The 24785-nt window shown below is 46.0% G+C and overlaps 1 protein-coding gene and 1 pseudogene across 1 annotated transcript; both read right to left on the bottom strand.

Moving 5' to 3' along the window:
• Positions 1-2966: 2966 nt before the first annotated feature.
• On the bottom strand, positions 2967-7271 carry LOC110128635 (left-right determination factor 2). The gene is made up of 4 exons (XM_070473750.1): positions 7022-7271; positions 5909-6206; positions 5468-5710; positions 2967-4213 (listed from the first exon to the last, which is right to left on the bottom strand). Exons 1-4 carry the CDS (start codon positions 7269-7271, stop codon positions 3850-3852), a joined length of 1155 nt encoding a protein of 384 aa, XP_070329851.1. The 3' UTR covers positions 2967-3849.
• Positions 7272-14999: 7728 nt separating this feature from the next.
• On the bottom strand, positions 15000-21969 carry LOC110128644 (deleted in azoospermia-like; annotated as a pseudogene).
• Between the last annotated feature and the right edge of the window lie 2816 nt (positions 21970-24785).

Raw genomic sequence — 24785 nt, 5'->3', positions numbered from 1 at the left:
AGATCAGGTAGAGAGAGACTTGTGCTCTGCTAGGTAAGCCTATGCCCATGCACAGAAGGAAGAAGTTACAGAAGAAAGAGACTTCCACCCCAATTCCCAAGAAGTATCTTGAGTATGAAGTCTCTCAGGGGGGGAGTTGTTAGGGGAAGCACGCTGATTGAAACTGCCCACCCTGGTCAGGCACCATAGTAACCATTTGCATGAATTGTTTTACGACGGAGGTCCTGGTAAGGAACACAGAACTAACATGCCACCACCAACCTGAAGAGTTCGGGAAAGGTCAAAAGGAGACACCACCTGTCCGACCATCTCCCAGAATCCTCCTCTCTGGCATCCGTCTTGGCTGAACAAGGTGCGCACCACCAGGAAGGACTCTGAGTCAGAATGATTGGCTAAAGACAACCCGAAACTAATCCCCTCACCATAAAACCCGAGACTGAGTGACATGGCAGAGCTGTTCTCCTGGGTGCCCTCACCCTCCTGCTCTCCACCCGGGTGCCCTTTCCCAATAAAATCTCTTGCTTTGTCAGCATATGTGTCTCCTCAGACAATTCATTTGCAAGTGTTAGACAAGAGCCTAGTTTCGGGCTCTGGAATGGGTCCCCCTTCCTGCAACACTCAGAATGGAGATGAGCCAGAGAATGAATCCTTGAATTGCTCCCAGCAAGTCAAATGGCAGGTGCTCTTAATCCTTAATCCTCCCTGATTTAGGAACTTCCAGGGAGGCACCTTTTGCATACATTTTTGCTTCTTTTTATATGAATAATCCATGGTTATTGTAGAAAAATTAGAAATTAGATTAAATGGAAAAGTGAATCCCTTTAATCCCATCACCTAAGGAGAACCAGTGTGGCTCTTTTGAAATGTGACTCTACACCTTTTTTTCCCCTATGCATTAAGGCACATCTTAACCTTAATTTTTAAAACAGGTATGAACTCCTGTTGTATGTAAACAGGTCAGGTTGTGTATGAACAGGAGATGCAAAAACCAAAATAATTCTGTTTTAGGATTGTGGGATTATGTGTGGCTTTCAATCCATTCAAAATTATCTTTTAATGTTGTTACTTCATCTTTTCAGTGGGAAAAAAGTTGTAATTACAGGTCACTTCTAATGGGATTTGGCTTAATGTCTGTATTAGTTTTTTTATTGCTGCCATACAATTTATCACAATTTTAGTGGCCTAAACCAAAACAAATTTGTTATCTCACATCCTGTGGGTCAGAGATCTGAGTGGACCAAGCTGGTTGCTCCAGGTCCCACAGGCCAAATCGAGGTGTCAACTGATCTGGGTCCCTATCTGGAGGCTCTCGGGGGAGAATCGGCATCGAGTCTCTTTCAGGTTGTTGGAAGAATTTGGTTCCATGTAGCTGTAGGACTAAGGTCCCCTTTCCTTGCTGTCAGCTGGGAGTTATTTTCACCTTCTAAAAGTTACTCGCATTCCCTGGCTCATGGTCCTTTTCATCTTCAAACCCACACTGGAAGATCGAGTCCTTCTGAAGCTTTGAATCTCTTTACCTCCCTTCCTGCCTCCAGCTGGAGAGTTCTCTGCTTTCATGTGATTAGATGGGGTATACCTGAATAATCCAAGATAATCTCCCTATTTTAAGATCTGTAGCCTTAATAACATTTGCCATGTCCCTGTGCCATGTAACAGGACATAGTCACAGGTTCTAAGGGTTGGGAGGCATGGACACATTTGGAGAGAATATTCTGTCTGCCACACTGTCTCCCTGTGCTGATGAGCACATCCTAACTTGTTGAAATGGAACCAGTCTCCCCAATTATTTTTAGCTCATGTGGGGTGATGTGAGCAGGCCCATTCTTGCCTCTGATTGCATGTGACTGTCTGAGAGTCCACAGTCCTTTTAGAGCCGCAGATACATCACTGAGTAGCTGGGAGAGTTCTTTGGATGGTTTTGATATGCTTCTTGTAGAGACAGCGACTGCATGACCTGGCACTCACAACAGGCCAAGTGGAAGTTCTTCATTTTGTTGTCTTACAAAGGTAATATAGCCATTTACAAGTCAGAGACAAACCTTCTCTCCCTACCTCCAACAATAAGCTTGCCATGTCCTCAAATCATGGCTGTTTTTTCCCTCTGCTTTTCTGTTTCTATTAATTAGCTTTGTATATCAACATAGAAAAGCCATGAACTTCAGTAAGTCAGGCATAAGGAAACCCCACTGAACAGAAAAGGTAAATGTAGTAGAATTGCCAGATGTGGCATGTTAACTAATCCCAGTGTCACCAGCAGAGCATGCTTACTGGGGCATGTTGAATCTCTACTCCATACATTTGCATTGCCTCAGCCTTGATTTCTTCATCCGAAAAATGGGAATAATACCTACCTCAAGAAATAGTTGCAAGAATTAAGTGACAAAAGTATAGGATGTTGCCTAGCATGGCTGCCAGGTTCAGAGTGAATGCTCAGTAAACATTTACTTGCCTGCCCTGTCCCCAGAACCACTATGCAAATGTTAAATTGCTTTTTAAGGAGGTGGCCTATGTGAGTGATTGTTTACAATAGTGTTTTTGGAATAAGAGTTGGATGATATAAATATTACAGGATGAAAGCAGAATCTAAACTGTTATTCCAGTTTTCCATATCCCCTAGGATTTGGGGGTCCTTGGTCACTCGCTTTCTTCAGATCATTATGTTGCTCTCATTCCCCATTATTGCTCCCTCTCTCCTATGTAAAGTACACTAGAAAATAAATATAGGAACTTCCCTGGTGGTCCAGTGGTTAAGAAGCTGCCTTTCAATGCAGGGGATGCAGGTTTGATCTTGGGGAACTAAGATACCACATGCCTTGGGGCAACTAGGCCCTTGCCTGGCAACTACTGAGCTGTGCATTCTGGAGCCCACGTGCCACAATGAAAGATCCTGCATTCTGTAACTAAGACCTGATGCAGCCAAATAAATAAAAAATTTTTTAAAGAAATTAAAATACACAGACACAAAGTGAAACATCACTTCTATTTTATTTCAGCAGATTATCTACATGCAATTGTTTTCTTTTTGCTAAGTTTTAGAAAACAATGTAAATACATGTGAGTTCTGGTGATAAGCTCTCTACAACCGTGGAGGAAATAACCTAAATATTTTAGCACAGGCCATGCTCCATCTCCAGAGGAGCAGAGGAGTAGCTGAGGGTAGGGTTGTCTGATCCCCAAGGCAATGAAGTCCTAGAGCCGAATCCCAAATCCTCCTTTTTGAAAGGAAATGGTGGCCCAAAGTTCACAGTTTATGGCCCTATTAGATCCAGAAACCAGGTGTCCAATTCCATATCCACTGCCCTAGGCTAAAGCACTGCATCCTCCGTTCTAGCACTTTCTCAGGGGATTGGGGACCCAAGTATATTTACAAAAGCCCAGAATAGGTCAACATTTTGGTGAATGGGGATTCATTTTAGATTTTCTCCCTGCCCACGGGAAACAGAGGGATTTTTTGTTTTATTTTGTTTTGTTTTAATTCATCATGTGATAGAGTAAGTCAGTTGATTTTCCCAGTTCTCATTATAGGGTGTGTTGTCCCATACTCAGTTGAGAATTCACTAGAGAACAGAAACTCGGAGCTGACAGTCTGTTCATGCTCAGCTGTATCCTTTAACAAGTTGGCTGAAATTTCCTTCTACAGCTCTGCCATCCTGGTTGCATTACTTACTCATGTAAGTGCTCAGGGCTGGTGATGCACAGGAGGGCAAGAAACAGAAGAACACACAAGAAGGTTACAAGAGGTGCACTCAGCTGAGGCAGGGCTAACTTGCTAAGTAGAAAATTAAGACCTATGTTAAGACCTGCTTTGTGCACGTGCCTAGTCAGAGGCCTTCATGCTACACTCCACACCTACGGCTCCAGCTTCCTTGGCACAAGTGCCCCATCTGAAGCACAGCTGCACGTCTGCACCCTCATGTTGGGCAGGCTGACCACCTGGGGCTGGAGTTGGCCTCCCTCCTGGATGCTGACAATCACGGGCAGCGAGGTCGTCTCCGAGGCGATGCACTGTCGAGGCCCCAGAAACGGCCACTTGAAGTTCAGGGACTCTGGGGGCTGCTGGCAGGTGCCCACACACTCATAGGCCAAGAAGCCTGGGGGCTCCAGGACCCAGTTCTCAGCCCACTTCATCCCCTGCAGGTCAATGTACATCTCCTGGCGGCAGCAGCGAGTGCCCTCTGTCACCAGTGCCTTAGGATCACAGTTTCCCTGAGCTCTGCAGGGGGCAAAGAGAGGCAGAGTCAGAGGTCAGCTGGGAGGGCAGGGGTCAGGGTGCCCAGGACAGGGTTTAGTGGGGCATCTGGAGGGAGAATTATGATCCATCTCTCACTACAAAAAGAACGGAAGGACTTTCCTGGTGGTTCAGTGGTTAAGGATCCCCCTGCCAATGCAGGGGACATGGGTTTGATCTCTGGTCTGGGAAGATTTCACATGCCTGGGAGCAGCTAAACCCATGTGCCACAACTACAGAGTGCTGCGTGCCTAGAGCCTATGCTCTGTAATGAGAGAAACCACCACAACAAGAAGCCTGCACACTACAACTAGAGAAAGCCCGCACAGCAACGAAGACCCAGCGCAGCCACAAATTAGTTAAATTTTAAAAACAATATTTGTGATAAGTGGTGAGTGAACAAACATATCTGAAATATAAGTCATAAATCGGTTACTCTTTTTTAATGGTCTCCTATTATGCCAGACACCAAACTAGGTACTTTCAGCATCATCCCTATTACACCTGAGGACACAAAGACCAAAGATGTTAACTGACACTTCAGAGGTTCTGCAGCTAATAGAAAGCAGAGTTAAATGTACCTAGGCTGTGTGATTGCAAAGGCCAGTTATTAACCAGTCTACTGTCCAGCACCATCCACTCCAAAGCCTCATCTACTCCAAATAGCTAATTTGTCCCATGAGGAAAGAGTTAGGAAAGCCAGAGGAAAGCTGTTCAACCTCATGCTGTGCCTAGTCACTCAGTCGTGTCTAACTCTTTGCAGCTCCACGGACCTGTAGCCTGCCAGGCTCCTCTGTCCATGGGGATTCTCCAGGCAAGAATACTAGAGTGGTTTGCCATGCCCTCCTCCAGAGGATTCTCCCAACCCAGGGATTGAACCCAGGTCTCCTGCATTGCAGGCAGATTCTTTACCGTCTGAGCCACCAGGGAAGCCCTTAGCAACCACTAATGGTGTTTTCAAAGAAATAATCTTTCAAAGAATTAATCAGAGAAAAGGGCAGAGCGAAAATAGATGATTACAATAACATATGTATCAATGACAACATAAAACCCATTGAAAATATCTGAAGATATTTTCAACAAAATGTTTAAATAATGAAAGTGTCTGTCATTAGAAACTCTAGCATAGGATGAGGAATCAATTGCGCCCTGGGGCTGTCTGCCTCTGCTCCCCAGCTGGCCCCGCCCATAGAGGGGCCCGGACCACCCAGTCTACCGGCAGCTTGCCGCCGGGCCTACCCGTAGTCTCTGAGGTCCAGGGTGTGCAGCTCCAGTTGGGGCTCCCCCTGCCGGCCGCCCGACGGCCCCTGGGGGGCGAAGCGGACCAGTCTGTGGGCGCTGGAGGCCAGCGGGCCCAGGTGCTCCCGCTGCACCGACACCTGCAGGAGCAGCGGCGGCCGGGGGCTGCGCAGCTGCTGCCAGAAGTTCACCGCCTCGGTCACGTCCAGGGCCTTCCAGCCGCTCTCGTGGATGGACACCAGTCTGCGACACCGCCCGGAGGCAGACACAGGCCCGAGCTCAGGGGTGGGGACTGGGACTGCCCGGGGTGGCCCCGGGGGCCACCTCGCCCTCCCGCTCCCGGGTGTCCCCGCCGGGACCGAGCCGCCCCTCCTCCTGCCCCGGGCCCAGCCCCTCTTCCCTCCCCCGAGCCCCACGCCCCCGCAGCCGCTACCTCCGCACCTGGAGTCGATGAGGGCGGTGCGGTTGGAGCCGTCGTCGCGGACGTGCAGCCACTGGACGGTGACCCGGGCGCGGTCGCTGCGCGGGAAGAGGCGCTCGTGTCTGCGGAGCGCGGCCCTGGGCACCGGCTCCTGGAAGAGGCGCAGCACGGCCTGCACCAGCTCGCTGCGGGGCGGCAGCCGCTGCTCCATGTCGAACACCAGCAAATGCGAGGACGCCTCGGACGCCAGGAACCTGCCGACCACCTCTGGGGACAGGAGCGGGATCAGGGGAGTCCCCTCCGGGCACCAGGCGAGCTCTGAGGGTGAGGGGCCACTGAGGTGGTGGCCAGGCTGGGAGAGACCAGCCCCTGTTCTGGCCCCCTGGGCCAAGCCCAGTTACCTGAAAATCCATCATGTTTTTAACAACCTCCGCCCAGCGGAAAAGCTGGCGGGGCTGACCTGGCTGCCTCAGCTGAGACGCTGAACACCAGACTCCTCTCCTGGGGACACCTGGCCTTGGGTGTAGCTCTGGGCACTGAAGAAGTGAGTCCAGGCCCAGGGAGGTAAGAGGCTGAGTAGGACTCAGGATGCCAGCATCTCTGACAGCTAAATAGCTCCCTGTCACATTTTAGTGTTGTTCCTACACCTTTCCCTCCACAATAATATTTCCCTCCACTTTAATATTCACATTCCTGCGAGATGGGGCAGATAGTCACACCAATGTTCCAGAGGAGAAAACTGGAAAGAAAACTGTGACTGTGTCAGGCTACTCGTATCAGAGTGAAAAGGGAACCTGAGAAGCCCTGACTCTACCGCAGCTCCCTGAGGCTTCCTGGTCAGGGTTCTTGCCCCACCCACCCTGTCCCACTGGCTCTGCTTTCTCTTCTCCATCCTCATCTTCTCTGATGCCTTGTCTTTGGCAGCCGGTCCAGCCCGGCCCAGCTCCTCCTGGCCCTGAGAGGCAGGGTCCTCAGTGCAGATAGAGACCAGGGGCCCAGGCCCACCATCCTCACAGGCCATGGTCCCCCCTCACAGCCCCGTGGACCCTGCACCCCAGACAGCCCCCCAACCCCCGCCCATCCCCACCCCCACCACCATGCGGACCAGGCTGCGGCAGGAGGGTGGGCCTCACCTCGGAAGTTCTGGCTGAACCTCTTCCCCCGGGAGCGCGCCCCGTGGCCGCGCTGCAGCAGAGCCACGTACTGGGCCCTCACGTGGGCCGGGATGACCAGCCCCTCCACGGCGGCCTTGTCCACGATGGGGACCTCGCTGAGGTGCAGCTGCTGCAGCAGGCTGTCCAGGATCCGCTCCTCGGTCAGGGCCGCCCCGGGGCCGGCCAGGGGCAGCGCCCAGAGGGCCCAGCAGAGCCACAGGGGCCGCATGGCGCTGCTCGGGAGAAGGAGGGGCAGAGTGGACGTGTCCCCGGAGGAGGCTCCAGGAGGGTCTCAGCAGCGGGGTGTGCTGAGAGCCAGGCTGGGCCAGCTTTATAGCAGCCTTGGGCTGGGCCAGGGTGGTGGGAGGGGGGAGAGGCCGGGAGGAAGGGAGGTCACACCCCTCAGACCTCCTGGGAGCTCAGCATCCAGACAGGTCCCTGAGCCCTTGGAGGGGGCTGTCTAGAAGGGCAAAGGGCTGTCTGGATGCCACACAGCCCTGGGGCCTCTGACTGCTGCTCTCTGGCAACTCAATAAGAATTTTAGTGCCTTTTGAATTTCCCTGATCCTAACTTAGTCCCTAGTCAATGAAAAAGTGAGCCTACTCTGTGACAAAGAGTGTCCCATCAGCCAGCTATTTAAACCTCGTTCCTGAAGGCCAGTCTGGGTCCAGGTTTGCTCGCTGACAGGAAGGAAGGAGGGAGTGTTCTGCATTCCTGCCTCTTCTACGCCAGGCCCGGTTCAAGGCACTTTCACAGAAGCCCCTTGAGTCGCCGTCCTCCGTTCTTCAGTGCCTGCGAGCCCCCCGCCCCGCTCCTTTTCACAGTCTCTCAGGGGACTCTGTCCTCCCCCGTGGCAGAAGGAAGCTAGACGCCACGGGGACAGGACAGCTGGCAGCTCAGCTCTGCTGGTTCCAAGAGAAGCAATTTCTCCAAGCGTCCCCGCAAGCACAGCATGGTTCTGGGGAGCCCTCTGAGCAGTGACCCTACCTTGGGTACCATCAGCACTCAGTTTGAGCCCAGGTCACACCCGGGTTCAGAACACAGGAGAGGAACCTGAAAAGCAGAGGTCAGAGCTGCCCAGAGTCACATCCTGTCCAAAGTCACAGGGTGTGAGCATTGGGGAGAGAAGCCCCGGTGCTGCCTCAAACACACAGCTGAGACTGTCACGGCTTAATCGTGGGCCTGCTGCTCGCTGGCTGTTTGACCTGCTAACAAGCTCCCTAACTTCTCAGTGCCTCAGTTTCTCCCCTGAAGAAGGAGATGATGACAGCTCTACTTCCTAAGGCTAGTGTGAACGTGTTAGCCACTCAGCTGTCCAACTCTTTACAACTTCATGGTCTGCAGCCCACCAGGCTCCTCTGTCCATGGACTTCTCCAAGCAAGAGTACTGTAGTGGGTTGCCATGCCCTTTTCCACAGGATCTTCCCGACCCAGGGATCGAACCTGGGTCTCTTTCATTGCAGGCAGATTCTCTACCATCTGCATCTCCAGGGAAGGCCCAAGGCTAGTATGAAGATTAAATGAATTACACACCTAAGGTATTCAGGGCAGGCCTGGCATGGTGAGCATCCTAGTGGGCTTGCTTTTGTTCTCACTTGTGTGCTGTTAAGGTCTCAGGGTGTGCCTTTCTAAAAATGATGATGACAAGGAGACGGGTCATATCCTGAGCGTCACTCTGTGCCAGACACTGTTCTGGGCTCTGAACATGTGTTCACAACAGCCCTAGGAGGCAGGTGCCAGCATTCACTAGTCTTCCAGATGCAAAGCCAGAACACGCACATGAAGGAACCTGCCCATGCTTGCTCAGCAGGTGGAGGGCGAGGAGGGCAACGCAGACCTCTGTCCCTGAGGTCCCTCCCGGCACGAGGCGTTTGAGGATGTGCAGGAGGAAGCCCTTCTTGAAACATGACAGCCTCACCTCCTCATGTTCTGGCACGTGGCGGATGAGCCATGACAGTGGAAGAGGATGAGGACTGTGGTTGGGGCTGAGGGGCCCAGTGGGCAGGGACCACCCCTCAGCTCCTTCCCAGCACAGGCACTCTGGCCTCCTCTGTGGGTAAGCTGTGTTACTGGTGGGTCTCTTGTCCCATCCCCCTGCCACTGTGCTACTCACGCATCCCAGGCGAGGAAGAGAAAAACTTCTGGTGCTTAAGGGAGGAATTTCTTCTGGAAGAGAGCACAAATTGCCACAATGTGCATATGCATGTACATATATTCAAACATACGTATAAATCTGAACATGTGCATAAGGTGGGGGGGGGACTTAGAATTTGAAGAAAGGGAATAATAATAATAATGCTGATAATAATCATAATGGCTAATACTGCTTATGAACTGCACACTGTTCTGAATGCATTGCATACATCAACTCTATCCTCACAACTTACCATTATTGTTCCCATTTTACAGATGAAGAAACTGAGGCATAAAACTGTCACCTGACATGTCCAAGGTCATACAGCTCATAAGTGCCAGAGCTTGGGTTATTTGAAGGGAGGAAACAGAGATTCTGTCAAATACACAGGACAAGATAAGAGGAAATACAGAAATTCTGAGACTGAACTGGAGAGGGGAGAGAAGGCTGATGGGGGAGAGCGGGAAGCCTCTCAGGGGGCAATACAGTCATGACCTCTGCTGATTCTTTGCTCCCCTTTCCTCCTCTTGCACCTCTGTTTCCTCGGAATTTGAGTAATCCTCAGGGTAGAATTCACATCCCAGCTCGGAGTTCATACATCACGTTGTTCCAACACCCCCTGAAATATAAGGTGCCACCTCTGGGTCCGGCCTGAGGGGGCCCTCCTGCTCTCCCTGTGACAAGTGTAGCCTTCTTCAAAAGGAGATCTGTTGCCTTTCTTTACAAGTGATTAGCAGGGAAAGGACTTACTTGGTGCAAACATTTGGGCCTTAAGTCAGGCCAAAAGGTGAAGAAGTGTCACATTTACAGGAGACTCAGGACCTGCGGCCCTCAGTCCCCGGAAGTTGTTTTGGGTAGGCATTCCGTAAATATGCAGTAGTCCACCCTCGCCGCTGGGTGAGAGGAAGCGCTGGGGCTTATCACTGGCCAAGGTGGTGCCAAGGATATAACACCCAGGGTGCCCTCGCAGGCCGAGGCCCCCTTGCCAGACCCCCAGCATCTGGACGTCCAGGAGCTCCGTGGGGCTGGAAGCTCACAGTGAGGCCTTGTGGGCCCTGCTGTCTCAGGGCAAAGGTTGGCCAAGCCCTGGGCTGCAGCTCCCTGACCAACACATGCCCACATGAGGCTCTCTTCTGCTGAGGAGATGCTTCAGAGCTGAGGGCCTCTGGGAGTCACCTGGGGTGGGGGTGGGGGGGGTCAGAAGCCACTTCTCTACCTGGGTAACTGACTGGTTAAACTGAAACTTCATTTTCCAGAGAAAAAAGTAAAGTGAAAGGACCTTCCTCTGCCGGGTTTTCAGCCTTCCCTAGGTGTCTCACTGGTGCTCCTGGACTGGCCTCCCAGCACAGAGCTGACTCTAGAGCCAAGTCTTTGATGGGAATTGGAACTGACCAGGACCAGTGCTGCCTGCATGGATGGGCTTCTGGGGTCTGTTGCTCAGGGAGCTCCTAGGGGCCACTGGTGTCTGGACAGGGGTCCACAGTTCAAAAAATCAACAATCCTTTCCAATCATGGAGACCTCCCTCAAGGGGACAGAGCTTGGGTGCATATATCACCCTCAGAGGATTTATCTGGCAAGGTGCCCCCATCCCCAACCTGCCCAGAGCTACTTTGTAGAATCAGAGGACTTAATGCTGAAATGGACTGTCGGGTCCATTCTCCTACCCTGTGGTTCTTAGAGCTAAGAAAACTGAGGCTCAGAGAAGTGATAGCATCTCTAAGCTCACACAGTTAATGATCAATGCCTGCATGAAGTCAAGTCTTCTGATTTCCAGCCTGATTTTCAAACCTTCAAACTATGTCCAGCGCACAGTCCTGTCGGACCCCCTAAAGCCTGCAGAGCAGAGTGCATCCATAATCCCCAGGCGAACTGGGGACTCAGTCAACTCAGGGGCGGGGCAGGGGTGGCAGGGGAGACAGAGGGGGCAGACAGACAGAGGGCAAGTCCCTCAGACTCCTGGGGCTTCCTGGACACAGGCTCCTGGTCCTGAATGTGGATTCCAGGAGGACTGAAGAGTTTTGCTGGGGAAATAAAATAATTGGGCAATTAGGTAGTGGTGAATGTGGATTGGGAGACTTTTTTTCAAGGGACCCATCAGTTGCCTGGAGGAAGAGCAGCTGCCCTTTGTCATGCAGAGTTGGGAACCAGGCCTCCCCTCCGACTGTGGATCTGAGTTGGGGGGGAGATTCTGGTCAGCCGTCTATAGGGTCAGGTTGGGTTTGAAAAGTGGAAAAATTGCAAAATAGCCTCTTCTGACCTTGTGGGAGGGGAGACTACTTACAAAGCTGTCTAAATTAGACCTCTGTCCCCCAAGGCAAGGTGGAAGGAGTCCATATCATTTATGAATCTGTATTGTTAAGGGTCTGAAAAGTTTTTGAAGACTTTTTGTTTCCCCCCAGAGATACTGGAGTGTGTTGTGAATGTTCTAAGTGCAATCGCTTGAATGCTGTATAAGCATGCAATTACTTCATGCTCCCTTCTGTTTTGCTGGCGTGCACGGGCATTTGGACTGGGGACGCTTACATAGTCTCCTCCCACTCAGGTGGCCTTTAGATCAGGGGTCCCCAACCCCCAGGCCATGGGGTACCTGTTCGAGGCCTGGTAGGAATTGGGCTATACAGGAGGAGGTGAGCAGCGGGGGAGTGATTGAAGCTTCATCTCTATTTACAGCTGCTCCCCACTGCTCTCCCATTGCCCCCAGATGGGACTGTCTAGTTGCAGGAAAACAAACTCATGGCTCCCACTGATTCTGCGTTATGGTGATTTGTATAATCATTTCATGATATATCACAGTGTAGTAATAATGGAAATGAAATGCACCATAAATGTAATGCACTTGAATCATCCCAAAATCATTCCCCTCACAGCCACCCTCCCTGCCCCCCAGTCTGTGGAAAAATCATCTTCCACGAAACCAGTCCCTAGTGCCAAAAAGGTTGGGCACTGCTGCTCTAGGTGACCCAGCCTGGCAGCCTGGCTCTGCCTTCCCCAGACCAGGGTCCATGGCTCCTGCAGCAGCTCTCTCTGGCCTGGCGGGGTTGGGTGGCAGGGATATCTTGTGAAGATATCCCATCCTACCATTAAGGAGAACTATAACCCAGCCTGTTCCAGGTGATTCCTCAGCTTCCTGATTCTCTGTGATGAGAGGGAAGAAAGTGACCAGAGGAGAAAAATGAAGACCTAATTTTTTCTCTAAGGTCTTTTCTGGGCTTGCCCTGAAAATCTGAGAGTAAGAGCAGGCAGAGAAAGGATTTTTCTCTCCCTCAAGCAAAAAGAACTTTTTGTGTCTTTCCTCATAGCTTCTGAATATTTTCATATTCAAGAACTGTGACACAAGACTCTCTAGCCCAAGGTACTAATTCTGAACCATGACCCTGTGCCCAGGTGACCCCTAACTTGTCACTCCGGTGGCCACACGGAGCACAGAGGTCTGTCTCCTCTGAGGTTCAGGTTGTTTTCCCAGCCCTGTGTCCTGCCCCTCACAGCCACCCTCCACTCAACCCTCAGGTCCACCTTGTAATCACACCTGACACGTGCCCAGAAAATAATTTGTACTTGAACTGCACTTGCTAAAAGAGAGAGAGAGAGGCAGGGGGTGGAGGACAGGGGAAAGAGAAGAGTGAATGAATGGAAACTAGATACATGAAGCCTTAGTCCAGAGTAAGGCCACTACTGATTTCAGTTCAGTTCAGTCGCTGAGTCATGTCCAACTCTTTGCGACCCCATGGACTGCAGCACAGCAGGCTTCCCTGTCCATCACCAACTCCCAGAGCTTGCTCAGACTCAGGTCCGTTGAGTTGGTGATGCCATCCAACCATCTCCTCCTCTGTTGTCCCCTTCTCATCCTGCCTTCAATCTTTCCCAGCATCAGGGTCTTTTGCAGTGAATCAGTTCTTTGCATCAAATTTATGGCCAAATTATTGGAGTTTCAGATTCATCAGCAGTCTTTCCAATGAAAATTCAGGACTAACTTCCTTCAGGATTGACTGGTTGGATCTCCTTGCAGTCCAAGGGACTCTCAAGAGTCTTCTCCAACACCACAGTTCAAAAGCATCAATTCTTTGGCACTCAGCTTTCTTTATCTGGAGAAGGAAATGGCAACCCACTCCAGTACTCTTGCCTGGAAAATCCCATGGACAGAGGAGCCTGGTAGACCATGCAGTCCATGGGGCTGCGAAGAGTCGGACACGACTGAGTGACTTCACTTTCACTTTCTTTATAGTCCAACTCTCACATTCATACATAACTACTGGAAAAACCACAGCTTTGACTAGACAGACTTTTGTTGGCAAAGCAATGTCTCTGCTTTTTAATATGCTGTCCAGGTTGCTCATAGCTTTTCTTCCAAGGAGTAAGTGTCTTTTAATTTCATGGCTGCAGTCACCATCTGCAGTGATTTTGGAGCCCCCCAAAATAAACTCTGCCCCTGTTTCCCAATCTATTTGCCATGAAGTGATGGGACCAGATGCCATGATCTTTGTTTTGTGAATGTTGAGTTTTAAACCAGCTTTTTCACTCTCTTCTTTCACTTTCATCAAGAGGCTCTTTAGTTCTTCTTCACTTTCTGCCATAAGGGTGGTGTCATCTGCATATCTGAGGTTTTTGATATTTTCCCAGCAATCTTGATTCCAGCTTGTGCTTCATCCAGCCCTGCATTTCACATGATGTACTCTGCATAGACACTAAATAAGCAGGGTAACAATATACAGCCTTGATGGTACTCCTTTCCCAATTTGGAACCAGTCTGTTGTTCCATGTCTGGTTCTATTTGTTGCTTCTTGACCTGCATACAGATTTCTCAGGAGGCAGGTCAGGTGGTCTGGTATTCCCATCTCTGGAAGAATTTTCCACAGTTTGTTGTGATCCTCACAGTCAAAGGCTTTGGTGTAGTCACTGAAGCAGAAGTAGATCTTTTTCTGGAACTCTCTTACTTTTTCTATGATCCAGTGGATGTTGGCAATTTGATCTCTGGTTCCTCTGTCTTTTCTAAATCCAGCTTGAACATCAGAAAGTTCCTGGTTCACATACTGTTGAAGCCTAGCTTGGAGAATTTTGAACATTTCTTTGCTAGTGTGTGAGATGAGTGCAATTGTGCGGTAGTTTGAACATTCTTTGGCATTGTCTTTCTTTGGGACTGGAATGAAAACTGACCTTTTCCAGTCCTGTGGCCACTGCTGAATTTTCCAAATTTGTTGGCATATTAAGTGCAGCACTTTCACAGCATCATCTTTTAGGATTCGAAATAGCTCAACTGGAATTCCATCACCTCCACTAGCTTTGTTCATACTTTCTAAGGCCCACTTGACATTGGACTCCAGGATGTCTGGCTCTAGGTAAGTGATCACACCATCGTGGTTATCTGGAACATGAAGATCTTTTTTGTATAGTTCTTCTGTGTATTTTTGCCACCTTTTCTTAATATCTTCTGCTTCTGTTATATCCATACATTTCTGTCCTTTATTGTGCCCATCTTTGCATGAAATGATTCCTTGGTATCTCTAATTTTCTTGAAGAGATCGATGGTCTTTCCCATTATGTTGTTTTCCTCTATTTCCTTGCACTGATCACTGAGGAAGGCTTTCTTACCTCTCCTTGCTATTCTTTGGAACTCTGCATTCAGCTGGATATATCTTTCCTTTTCTCCTTTGCCTTTCACCTTCTCTTTTTTTCTCAGCTATTTGTAAGCCCTCCTCAGACAACCATCTTGCCTTTTTGCATTTCTTTTTCTTGGGGATGGTCTTGATCACTGCCTCCTATACAACGTCATCAACTTCTATCCATAGTTCTTCAGGCACTCTATCAGATCTAATCCCTCGAATCTATTTGTCACTTCCACTATATAATCATAAGGGATTTGATTTAGGTCATACCTGAATGGTCTAGTGGTTTTCCCTACTTTCTTCAATTTAAGTCAGAATTTTGCAATAAACTAATAACCAAAACATCCAACCTTATTTTTTTGGCTATGCCGGGTCTTAGATGCAGCACTCAGGATCTTTGTTGTGACATCCAGGCTCTAGTTCCCTGACCAGGGATCGATCCAGGGCTCCCTGTGTTGGGAGCATGGAGTCTTAACCACTGAACCACAAGGGAAGTCCTCAACACATAAAACTTTAAAGTTGACCAACTTGGAAGATGGACAGACAATGATGAGAAGCATCTCCTATGTTAACACCTAACCTCTGCTCAGCCTCCCTCAAAGCAATGCTGAATCCTGTATGAGCATCTGGAATGTCTGGACCTGCACAAGCCCAGGTGTGTGATAACCTCAGTGTGGGAATGTGTTCTCTTGTTTTCACCTAACAGCATGTCCTTGACCGCCTCCCTGCCCTTGGAAACGCAGCCGGGAGTCATCCGTGCTCGGTCCTGGATTTCCTGACCTCACATGATTCCCTAGGCCTTTTCCTTATCTTTTTTTCAGTGTACCAAAATTTGCTTTTATAAACTACTTGGCCAGATTAAGAAATTGAACAATATTTATACTTCTGAATTTCAAGGATCTGAATCTTGTCACATACTACCCATGCAAAGCTCTACCATTTTTTTTTTTTTTTAGATAATATGACATGAAAAGTGGGTCAAAACATTTTTGAAAAAATAGTTTATTTCTATTTATTCACTCATGGTAAGACAGTATCAGCATAGGTAAGAGAAATACACTTTTAAGTTTAAAATTAATTTTCCATTTTGAAAAGTTCAGGATTTTGTCTCTTCTTTCTACCTTACTCTTTTAAATATGTCAGTTCAACAAAATAACAGACAAATGAAAAGTTTATTCCTTTACTTTTCTTAAGGTCATATTGGGATAATTTGGATTGGTTCTTTAGAATTTTGGTATCATTTATAGCAACCTGGAGATTTAACCATAGAATAATACAGGTAAAGAAGGCTATAGCGCACACACATGCAGAAAAGATCAGAGAATTTTACTAATAAAATGAACAAATCTCAGGGCACTTTCCAATTCTGAGCCATAAGAAAGCCCTCCTGGGGATCCTTAAGCTAAAAGCCTCCTGCCTTCAGAGTAGCATGGAGATTATTAGAAACTGTAAGACCATGGGCACTGCTGATGTGGCCCACGGAAGCTAGGTTGCTGTTGTTCGGTCACTAAGTCGTGCCCAAGTCTTGTTGCGATGCCCGTAGACGGTAGCCCGCCAGGCTCCTCTGTCCATGGGATTTCTTGGGCACAAACACTGGAATGGTTGCCATTTCCTTCTCCAGGGGTCTTCCCAACCCAGGGAGCGAACCCACGTCTCCTGCTTGGCAGGTGGATTCTTTACCAGTGCGCCACCTAGGAAGCCCTGGAAGCTTCATTAAGGATAGGCATAAACAGAGTTTTCAAGTTTTAGTGAAGAGGCTGGAGAATGACACAAAAGCCAGGAAGCCACTTTAAACTCATGTCCATGGCAGGTCAAATGATGCTGATACGAGTGTTTCCCTTAGAAAGACTATTACCCCCATTGTCACCTTTCCAAGGCTTAGCCCTCGGACCGCTTTCGCTGCTGCATCTCTTCTTTCCATCACCTGTTCTAGGAGCAAACGCCCTGAACGCGTGGAGGTACAGACCGGAAAAGCCAAACCGTGGGCACAGCAAAGGGGCTCTGGATCTCAGGCTGTTCGTCACGATTTGCAATGTCTAACGAGGAGCCCAGTAAAACAGATTCTTAAATCTGTCTTAAGAGTTAATCTTAAACTTAAATTTTAAATGGATTGTTAATGCTAACTTTAGGTATTTTGAGGATATTACTAAGCAACTTTTGTGGTTTAGAATCGCCAAAACTACCTTGACTCTCCTGGACATATTTTACTTTAAAAAAGGAAATACAATAGGCAAAAAACACAAAAATAAATCTATCTGTTCTATAACAAATAACTAACATTTTAATGTTTTTTGTAAAATACAATTTCTTTCAGATACTCTTAACTTTTAAGTGACATAAAAAAATTTTGTCCTTCTTTAATACTTTAATATTTTGCACAATTTAAAATACAGCCATTGAGGTTAACATTTCAAGGGAAAAAAAGTAAATGAAAAAAAGGAGAATAGTAACTCACTGAGAAGCTTATGATTCAGTTTGTTTAAAAAAACAAACTTGGGATTCTTTAAAAAAATTAGGCCTGGAATTTTAGTTATCCTAATTACCATTCCAATTGGATATCTCAATGTGTGTATCCTAGATAAAAGACAAAATATTTTGCTGGCTTCCCAGGTGGTGCTAGTGGTAAAGAATCTGTCTGCCAATGCAGGAGATGCAAGAGACTGGGGTTCGATCCCTGGGTCAGAAGATCCCCTGGAGCAGGAAATGGCAAACTGCTCCAGTATTCTTGCCTGGAAAATTCTGTGGACAGAGGAGCCTGGTGAGCTATATTCCATGGAGTCGCAAAGAGTCAGATACACCACGAGTCTCCTGAGGGACTGAGCACACAGGCACATAATAAACTTAAAACCCACTGACGGACTGTTTGTTTAGAATCTGTTTTACTGGGTTTGGATAAGGAAAACTTCAATAAAGCCAACTCTGTGCTGAGGTTCACTGATTGAAAATGCCATTTGAAAAGCTCTGCTTTTGTGGCACATTTCTAGACAAATCATAAAAGCATAATATTATAGATATTGTACTGTTCATCGGTACTTGTTGGGGAAGTGAAGTGCTTGTGTTCAAACTATCAAAATTCTGACCTTTCAAAAACATGTCCATGAATGCACTTCCACTTATCACATCACTCTGCTTGACCCCAAACTGTATGTAATGATATCATATTGTTAGGTTAGTCATGTTCCCATTATGGCTTGCAATTGTAACTATCTTTTATTTTTTGTCTGGCTACTGATTTTGAAAGCTGATAAACATCTTTTACTATTGATATTATGTAAAAAAATTCTGACCTCTCAAAATAGGTTTTCTAATACAATATATTTTTTAAAAAATCAGTATTTGCTTTTAAATGCTTAAAATGTCAATTTAAAAGTCCTTACAGATAAATAAGAAGTTATAGATTTAAAAAAAGTTATAGATAAATACAGATAAATAAAAAGTTATTCCTACAAAAGAATTATTTTTTCACTTTTAAGTATATTCAACACAGAATCATTTTCTAAGTAAATGTCTAATGAAAAACAATGTCAATGTAAAATAAAACTGAGCAATCCAATATGACTTGCATAGAAACTCTGAGTGCAATTTATCAAAATTCAGAATTAAATTTCTATAATAGTGGAAAAACTTGCAGTCTCTTATTATTCAAAACGTGCAACTTCCTAGGAGACTAGGAAGTTAGCAGAGAGGATCAAACAGACTTAAGCACTGCCTGACGTCTAAAGCGATGAACTCTTTTATCCTTGCACTAGTCATCTTGATTAAAAGGGAATTTCTCAGTCTGTTCTCTGGATTAAACAGTCAAGATACCACTGTCCGTATGCTTCAGTTCACAGATTTCTTTTGTGGGCCATTTCCAGAGGATGATGTAGCTTCATGAACTGAGCATTCATTTGGCAAAACTTCAGCTCCTGGATCAGCTTCATCAGAGTGGCAGTTAATAGCTCTATAAGCCAGAGAAATAACGTCTCCGTTGTTCCTCAGCAGGCCGTGGCGGTAACATCTGATAATTATAAACAGACAGCTGATATCCAGTGATATCCTGAACCAGTGAAGTTGGATATGGAGGATAAGCCTGAACATACTGAGTTATAGCATTCATTGTGGTTAGAGGCTGCCTGTAAGTTTCAGTGTTTGGGTTACTCCAGACACTCTAAAGCTGTGGTAGAAGAGGAAGATTAAAAACCAAAGGATGAAGCTGTACGTGATAAGCACATAAATTTTGTTTCCTGAGTGCAGAGCTCAATTTCAGCTTTTTATCATGGAAATTTATCTGTGATTCTACTATCTTCTGCCCATTCACATCATTGTAAAATGCAACAATCCATAGCCTTTAGACATACCAGTTCGATCTGTGATTATCTTGTTTTACTGAAACATACCTAGTAAAGCAAAAATGTTCATCGCTCAGCCATGTCCAACTCTTTGTGACCCCATGGACTATAGCCTGCGAGGCTCTTCTGTCCATGGGATTCTCTAGGCAAGAATACTGGAGTGGGTTGCCATTTATTTCTCCAGGGGATCTTCCCAACCCAGGGATGGAACCCGGATACCTAATAAAGAAACCTCTAATTTCGGTTTTGTCCATCCTAACATCAGTTCCACCAGCAAAGAAAGAGTATTTGGCATGACTTTGCCCTCTGGTAAAATGTAGCCTTGGTGGGTCATAGCTGATGAAGACTGGGTGCTGGCCTCTGGAGATGATTGAGTTTGGAGTCTCAGAATTTGCAGCAGACATGATGGTGACAACCAGTGTTCCCACAGAGGGGTTGGAGGAGGAGCAGAAGCTGGCTTCAAGCACCTCACTCGCCACTGCTGTTGGGCCTGCTCGTGCCCCCCACCCAGCTTGAATGGGCAGAGGAAGCAGAGAAGAGTGGCGAAGCTAAGGGGCGCAGGCAAGCTCCCTTGACTTTTTCTTTAGGATCACCTTGTTCTAGATGGAAAATTCTTGAAGGTCTGTATCAGAGCATATTTTTCTAGGCTGTCAGTACTGAGTTCATTCTTGTGGAGCCAGAGTTCTACCCAATCCAGGGGAGAAGTGTTAATGGAGGGCAGCGGTATTGATATCTGCTATCATTAATTGATATGTGGTATCAGAGTCATTATTATGGTATTGCTCTCATTACCCTCTTCTTTACCCGTTTCTTTACCTCTCACACCTGATAAAGCAGGGAGGAAGGATTTGCCCCTCTGACAGGTAATTGGAAAGGTGGCCCGAGTAAACAAAATCCATAACAACGAGCACAGAGTCATTTGGGAAATCCCTCGGATTAGCACTGTGCTGTTGGGCCAGATCCTTTTCCCACATACTTCAGCATTTTGTCAATGGCTCAGCACTGCATCTATCATGGAAAGGAAACGAGCTTTTGCCATCCACTCTGGCGTGTTTCACCCACTTCCTGCATGTTCATTAGGGGATGTGACACTCCAACCACCAGGCAGCCCCCACACCTCCTGGAAACACTTTTTGCTTCCTCTTCTATGCAGCTCTAAGCTGTCCTTAGAGCATTTGGCCTGCTGCTTGCTCTTGGAGCTCTGAGGGGTTCCCGGTGGGAGCTGATGAGTTTTCTGAAGAGCCTTTTGTGTATGTGTGTTTGTGTGTGTGTGTGTGTGTGTGTGTGTGTGTTCAAAGATATATCTGTGGTCCTACATCAAATAGCAAAGAAAGATTTAGAATGAAAAGTAACAGCCTCCCACTGCATCCTTCCCCCGTCCTCAAACAGCACTTCTGACAGTTTTCCTCCCAAACCATAAACACTATGCTTGACTCCTTAACTTAGCTGTATCTGTTGACTCTTTGCTACAAAACACAAAGATTTAGCTCCTTTCCTCCTCACTCTGGATTCCATCCTCCTCTCAGATTTTTAATAAATGTGTTGATAATTTTAGTTCTTCTCAACACTTTTGCAAGTTTCAACAATGTACAAAAACCTCTATTTCTCACTCCTTGAGCTGCAGACATTGTCTTAATACTACTTCACATAAAATAAGACTATGAAGCGGCTGTGTCTTCCACCTCCTCACCCACTCTGGTCTCCTAACCCTGTACCAGTTACACCCTGGCATTTTTAATGTCAAGGTTGGTAACCATAGCATTCTATCTAGTCCTTTGTTTAAAAGTTGATTTTAAATGCTGAAAACCAATAAGTGACAATTATGTTACCATTATTATGTAAATATTCTTTATGGTAGGGCCAGTAAATAGCGCTGAGTCCAAAATAAACCCTGGACCACTCATACGAAGCAAAGTCAGAAAAAGACAAATCCCATATGCTATCACCTATATGCAGAATCTAAAATGTGACACAAATGAGTTTATCTGTGAAACAGAAACAGACTCACAGACAGGGAGAACAGACGTAGTTGCCAGGGGAACAGGGGGCAGGAGAGGATTGGCTTGGGAGTTTGGGACTAGCGGATGCAAACTGTGCTACATTATATTTGTACAAAGTCCTATTTTATAGCACAGGGAATTCTATTCAACATCCTGTAATAAACCATAAAGGAAAAGAATATGAGAAAGTTGCGTAGTTGCTCAGTTGTGTCTGGCTCTTTGCCATCCCATGGACTGGAGATGAAGTCCATGGGGTTTCCCCTGGCAAGAATACTGGAATGGGTTGCCATGCCCTTCTCCAGGGAATCTTCCCAACCCAGGGATCGAACCCAGGTCTCCCGCATTGCAGGCAGATTCTATACCATCTGAGCCACCAGGGAAGACCTTACATATATTGATTGATAGTTCCTTGTTTAACAATTTTATATATAGTGGTGCACACAACAACTATACTTCAATAAAAAAAAATAATAAAAGAATGCCTTCTTTAAGATCTGTGGGCCCTTCTTATCTGTTTTGATTCTCATCTCTCTTTCTCTTCTTTTTTCTTTTAATAAATTTCATCCTCCCAACCCTGTCCACCCTCTCTCCAAGGTCTCTGTTTTCTGTATCTAGAACTGGTTGAACCTGTACGTTGGACATCTGTTTATGTGTACTGATATTTATTGTTTGCGCCCATGGCTTCACATTCTGAAACATTCATGACTTTATAGCCTAGCCCTTCTGTTGCTGTTTGTTATTTTAAATAAAAAGTTTATTTTAGAACAGCAAAGGAAACTGTAAACAAAACTAAAAGGAACCTACATACAGGGGGAGGGATAAATTAGGAGTATGGGATTAATAGATATGCACCACTATATATAAAATAGTTAAACAAGGAACTATCTACTGTACAGCATAGGGAAATGCATTCAATACTTTATAATAACCTATAATGAAAAAGAACTGGAAAACTGAATCACTTTTCTTTACAGCTGAAACTAATACAATATTGCAAATCAACTATATACTTCAATTAAAAAATCATTTTGAGAATTCTAATTGTAATTTTTGAGCATTTAATATTCCCAAATAATATTCATTTGCTCTAGAGTCAATCCTTCAAAGAGACTCACCTATTTTTTTGGAGAAAATAGGGCTGTGAGTCTTCACTATCAAAACCTTTTCTTTGGCAAAGACTTGAGACCAAGTCTCCCCATTGTGAATGTAGGTCAGCTTGCTCCTTGTACAAAGATGTGTGCATTTCAGCCGCATCTGCAATGGGATGCTGACCTGGGCTCTGTGAACGAAAGAGATATCCCTGGACGTCACCCAAATTCTTTGTCCAAGGGCGTCTTCTAGGCTCCCCCAGAGGCGCTGATCACAGAACCGTGTAGCCCCTCCTCTCTTTCCTGAGGAAGACTTCTCCAAGAAAAGGAGCCCCACCACCACCACCCCTGTCCCCAGAGCCCAGAGAAGCCTCTGAGGAAGACAAATTGAGGGACTAGAATGCAGGAGACCAACAATTTGCCCAAAAGCTTGCAGAAGGAAAGCAACCATTGTGCCTCACAGAAGTCTAAGAGGCAATGATATTGGAGCTGAAACTGACATGCTATTTGCAAAATAGAACCAGACAGCGCAGCCCCTGCTCCTTTAACTCTCACGCAAGCACCTGCAGCGGGCAGCCTCTCAGAGGAAAACTGTTGCTATTGCTATATATTAATATTGCCTGTTACAGGGTGTCTCTAAACAGAATAATACTTTTTTTTTTAGTTTAGAGCACAGGGCATTTATTAGCATATCAGAGGCTGTTCAGAGATGATATTCAGAACCAGCACAGCATTTCAAGGGCAGTTTTGTAATTTCTGCCCTTTTATCTAGAAATTTTCATGATTAATAAAATCCAAAGTTGATCACCAGGTGTTGAAAAACGAATAGAAAGCAGCTATCAAAAATAGGACATTTATGTGATGTTTTTTTTCAAACCACCATGTGTAATAGTGCGTGGGTGCTCAGTAGCTTGAGTTGTGTCCTACTCTTTGCAACCCTATGGACTGTAGCCACGCTCCTCTGTCCATGGGATTCTCCAGGTAAGAACCGGATTGAGTTGGCATGCCCTCCTCCAGGGGACCTTGCTGACTCAAAGATCGAACCCACATCTCCTGCATCTCCAGCATTGCAGGCAGATTCTTTACCTGCGGAGCCACGTGGGAAACGCATATGTGGTAGTATGGTTTTCTAACTTGAGTCATGAATAGTCTTACCAAAATCAAGTCATTCACCTTTGCAACAAAGGCTAGTTTGTACCCGTCAGTTTCACAAATTCAAAAGTAGTCTTGTACTATCCAAAATTAAAAATTAATCTTGTAATAACTTATAATGGAAAAGAATCTGAAAATGAATATGTATACATATAGCTGAATCATCTTGCTGTACCCAAAACTGACAGACACAACACTGTAAATCAATTATACCTCAATTTTTAAAAGTTAAGTTTCAAGAGAAAATATTTTACCTTTTTAATGTCTTAGTATGAATCAACATCTACTGATTCAAAACTTAAAAAGTATGTCCCATTACATTTAAGCATCTGAATTTTTTTTAAAAACTTGAAATTACAATAAAATTGTCAGTATTTTGCCCATTATGTACTTAGGTAAATAGAATTATGACAAAGTCAACAATTAGTGACTAGTAATATGCCAAAATAATTTCACACATTTATAAATATATTGAAGTCTCTTCTACTTCCATTGTCCTCAGAAACCTAAGAATACCACTCAACAGTCATTTATTTGTCAGTTTCATTAGACACCATTCTTTTTGACTTTGTATTCTACTGAATACATCTTTCCCTGTTTACTTCCATTTTACTAGAAAAAAAAAAAATCTTAGGAACAAAATGAAGTTGAAATTAACTCAACAGCTACTGAAATTTTAAACAGCTACAAATCTGCAAAAGGGAAAGGTAAACACATTACTTATAATATATACCTAGTACACAGTTAAAATTAAAAGAGTTATTTTGGGCAAGTCGATGCAAGTAGAAAAAGTGATTAAAGCATATTGACTAAAAGTCCTGTCATCAACATTTTTATTTAGTTTGGTAAATGCTATTATATATAAATATGAAACAATATAAATACATACAATACAAATATGTCACAAAATAATACAAACACTGTGACTCTTTCAAAAGACAACAAAGACAAATAGTATCTTGTTGTTATATGTTTTCTTAGTTGAGCTTCCTTTCATAGTCTTTAGGTGATGGTAGTTTGGCAACATTTTCATCAAGAAATCCAGCTGCAGTGTCTGGGGCTGTGGCTACTTGGTCTGCAGCCGACAAAGCCAGTCTGCCCATAGATCACTGTGTCCTCAGGGATGACTTCAAACATATTCAGATTGCAACAGGCCCCAGGAATGCAATCACTTATCAATATTACATTTCTGCCTACATACACTTCTCATAGAATATTACTTTTTTTCAAAACAGAATCCTTACAAGAAGGAAAGCTCTAGGACTTCCCTGGTGGTACAGTGGATAAGAATCTGCCTGCCAATGCAGGGGGCACGAGCTCAATCCCCAGTCCACAGGGATCCCACATGCAGTGGAGCAGTTAAGCCACAACTACTGAGCCTGTGCTCTAGAGCCCGTGCTCAGCAACCAAGCGTAGCCCCCACTCCCCACAACAATG

The sequence above is a fragment of the Odocoileus virginianus genome, chromosome 11 (genome assembly GCF_023699985.2).
Source record: "Odocoileus virginianus isolate 20LAN1187 ecotype Illinois chromosome 11, Ovbor_1.2, whole genome shotgun sequence".
NCBI lineage: Eukaryota > Metazoa > Chordata > Mammalia > Artiodactyla > Cervidae > Odocoileus > Odocoileus virginianus.
This window is presented reverse-complemented; position numbering and strand designations above follow the sequence as displayed.

Coding starts and splice junctions, on each gene's coding strand:
- LOC110128635 (XM_070473750.1), bottom strand. CDS start 7,271: ATGCGGCCCCTGTGGCTCTGCTGGGCCCTCTGGGCGCTGCCCCTGGCC. Junction 6,207..7,021: donor GTTCAGCCAGAACTTCCGAG/GTGAGGCCCACC, acceptor CCTCACCCTCAG/AGCTCGCCTGGTGCCCGGAG. Junction 4,214..5,467: donor CTGGACCTCAGAGACTACGG/GTAGGCCCGGCG, acceptor TGCCCCCTGCAG/AGCTCAGGGAAACTGTGATC.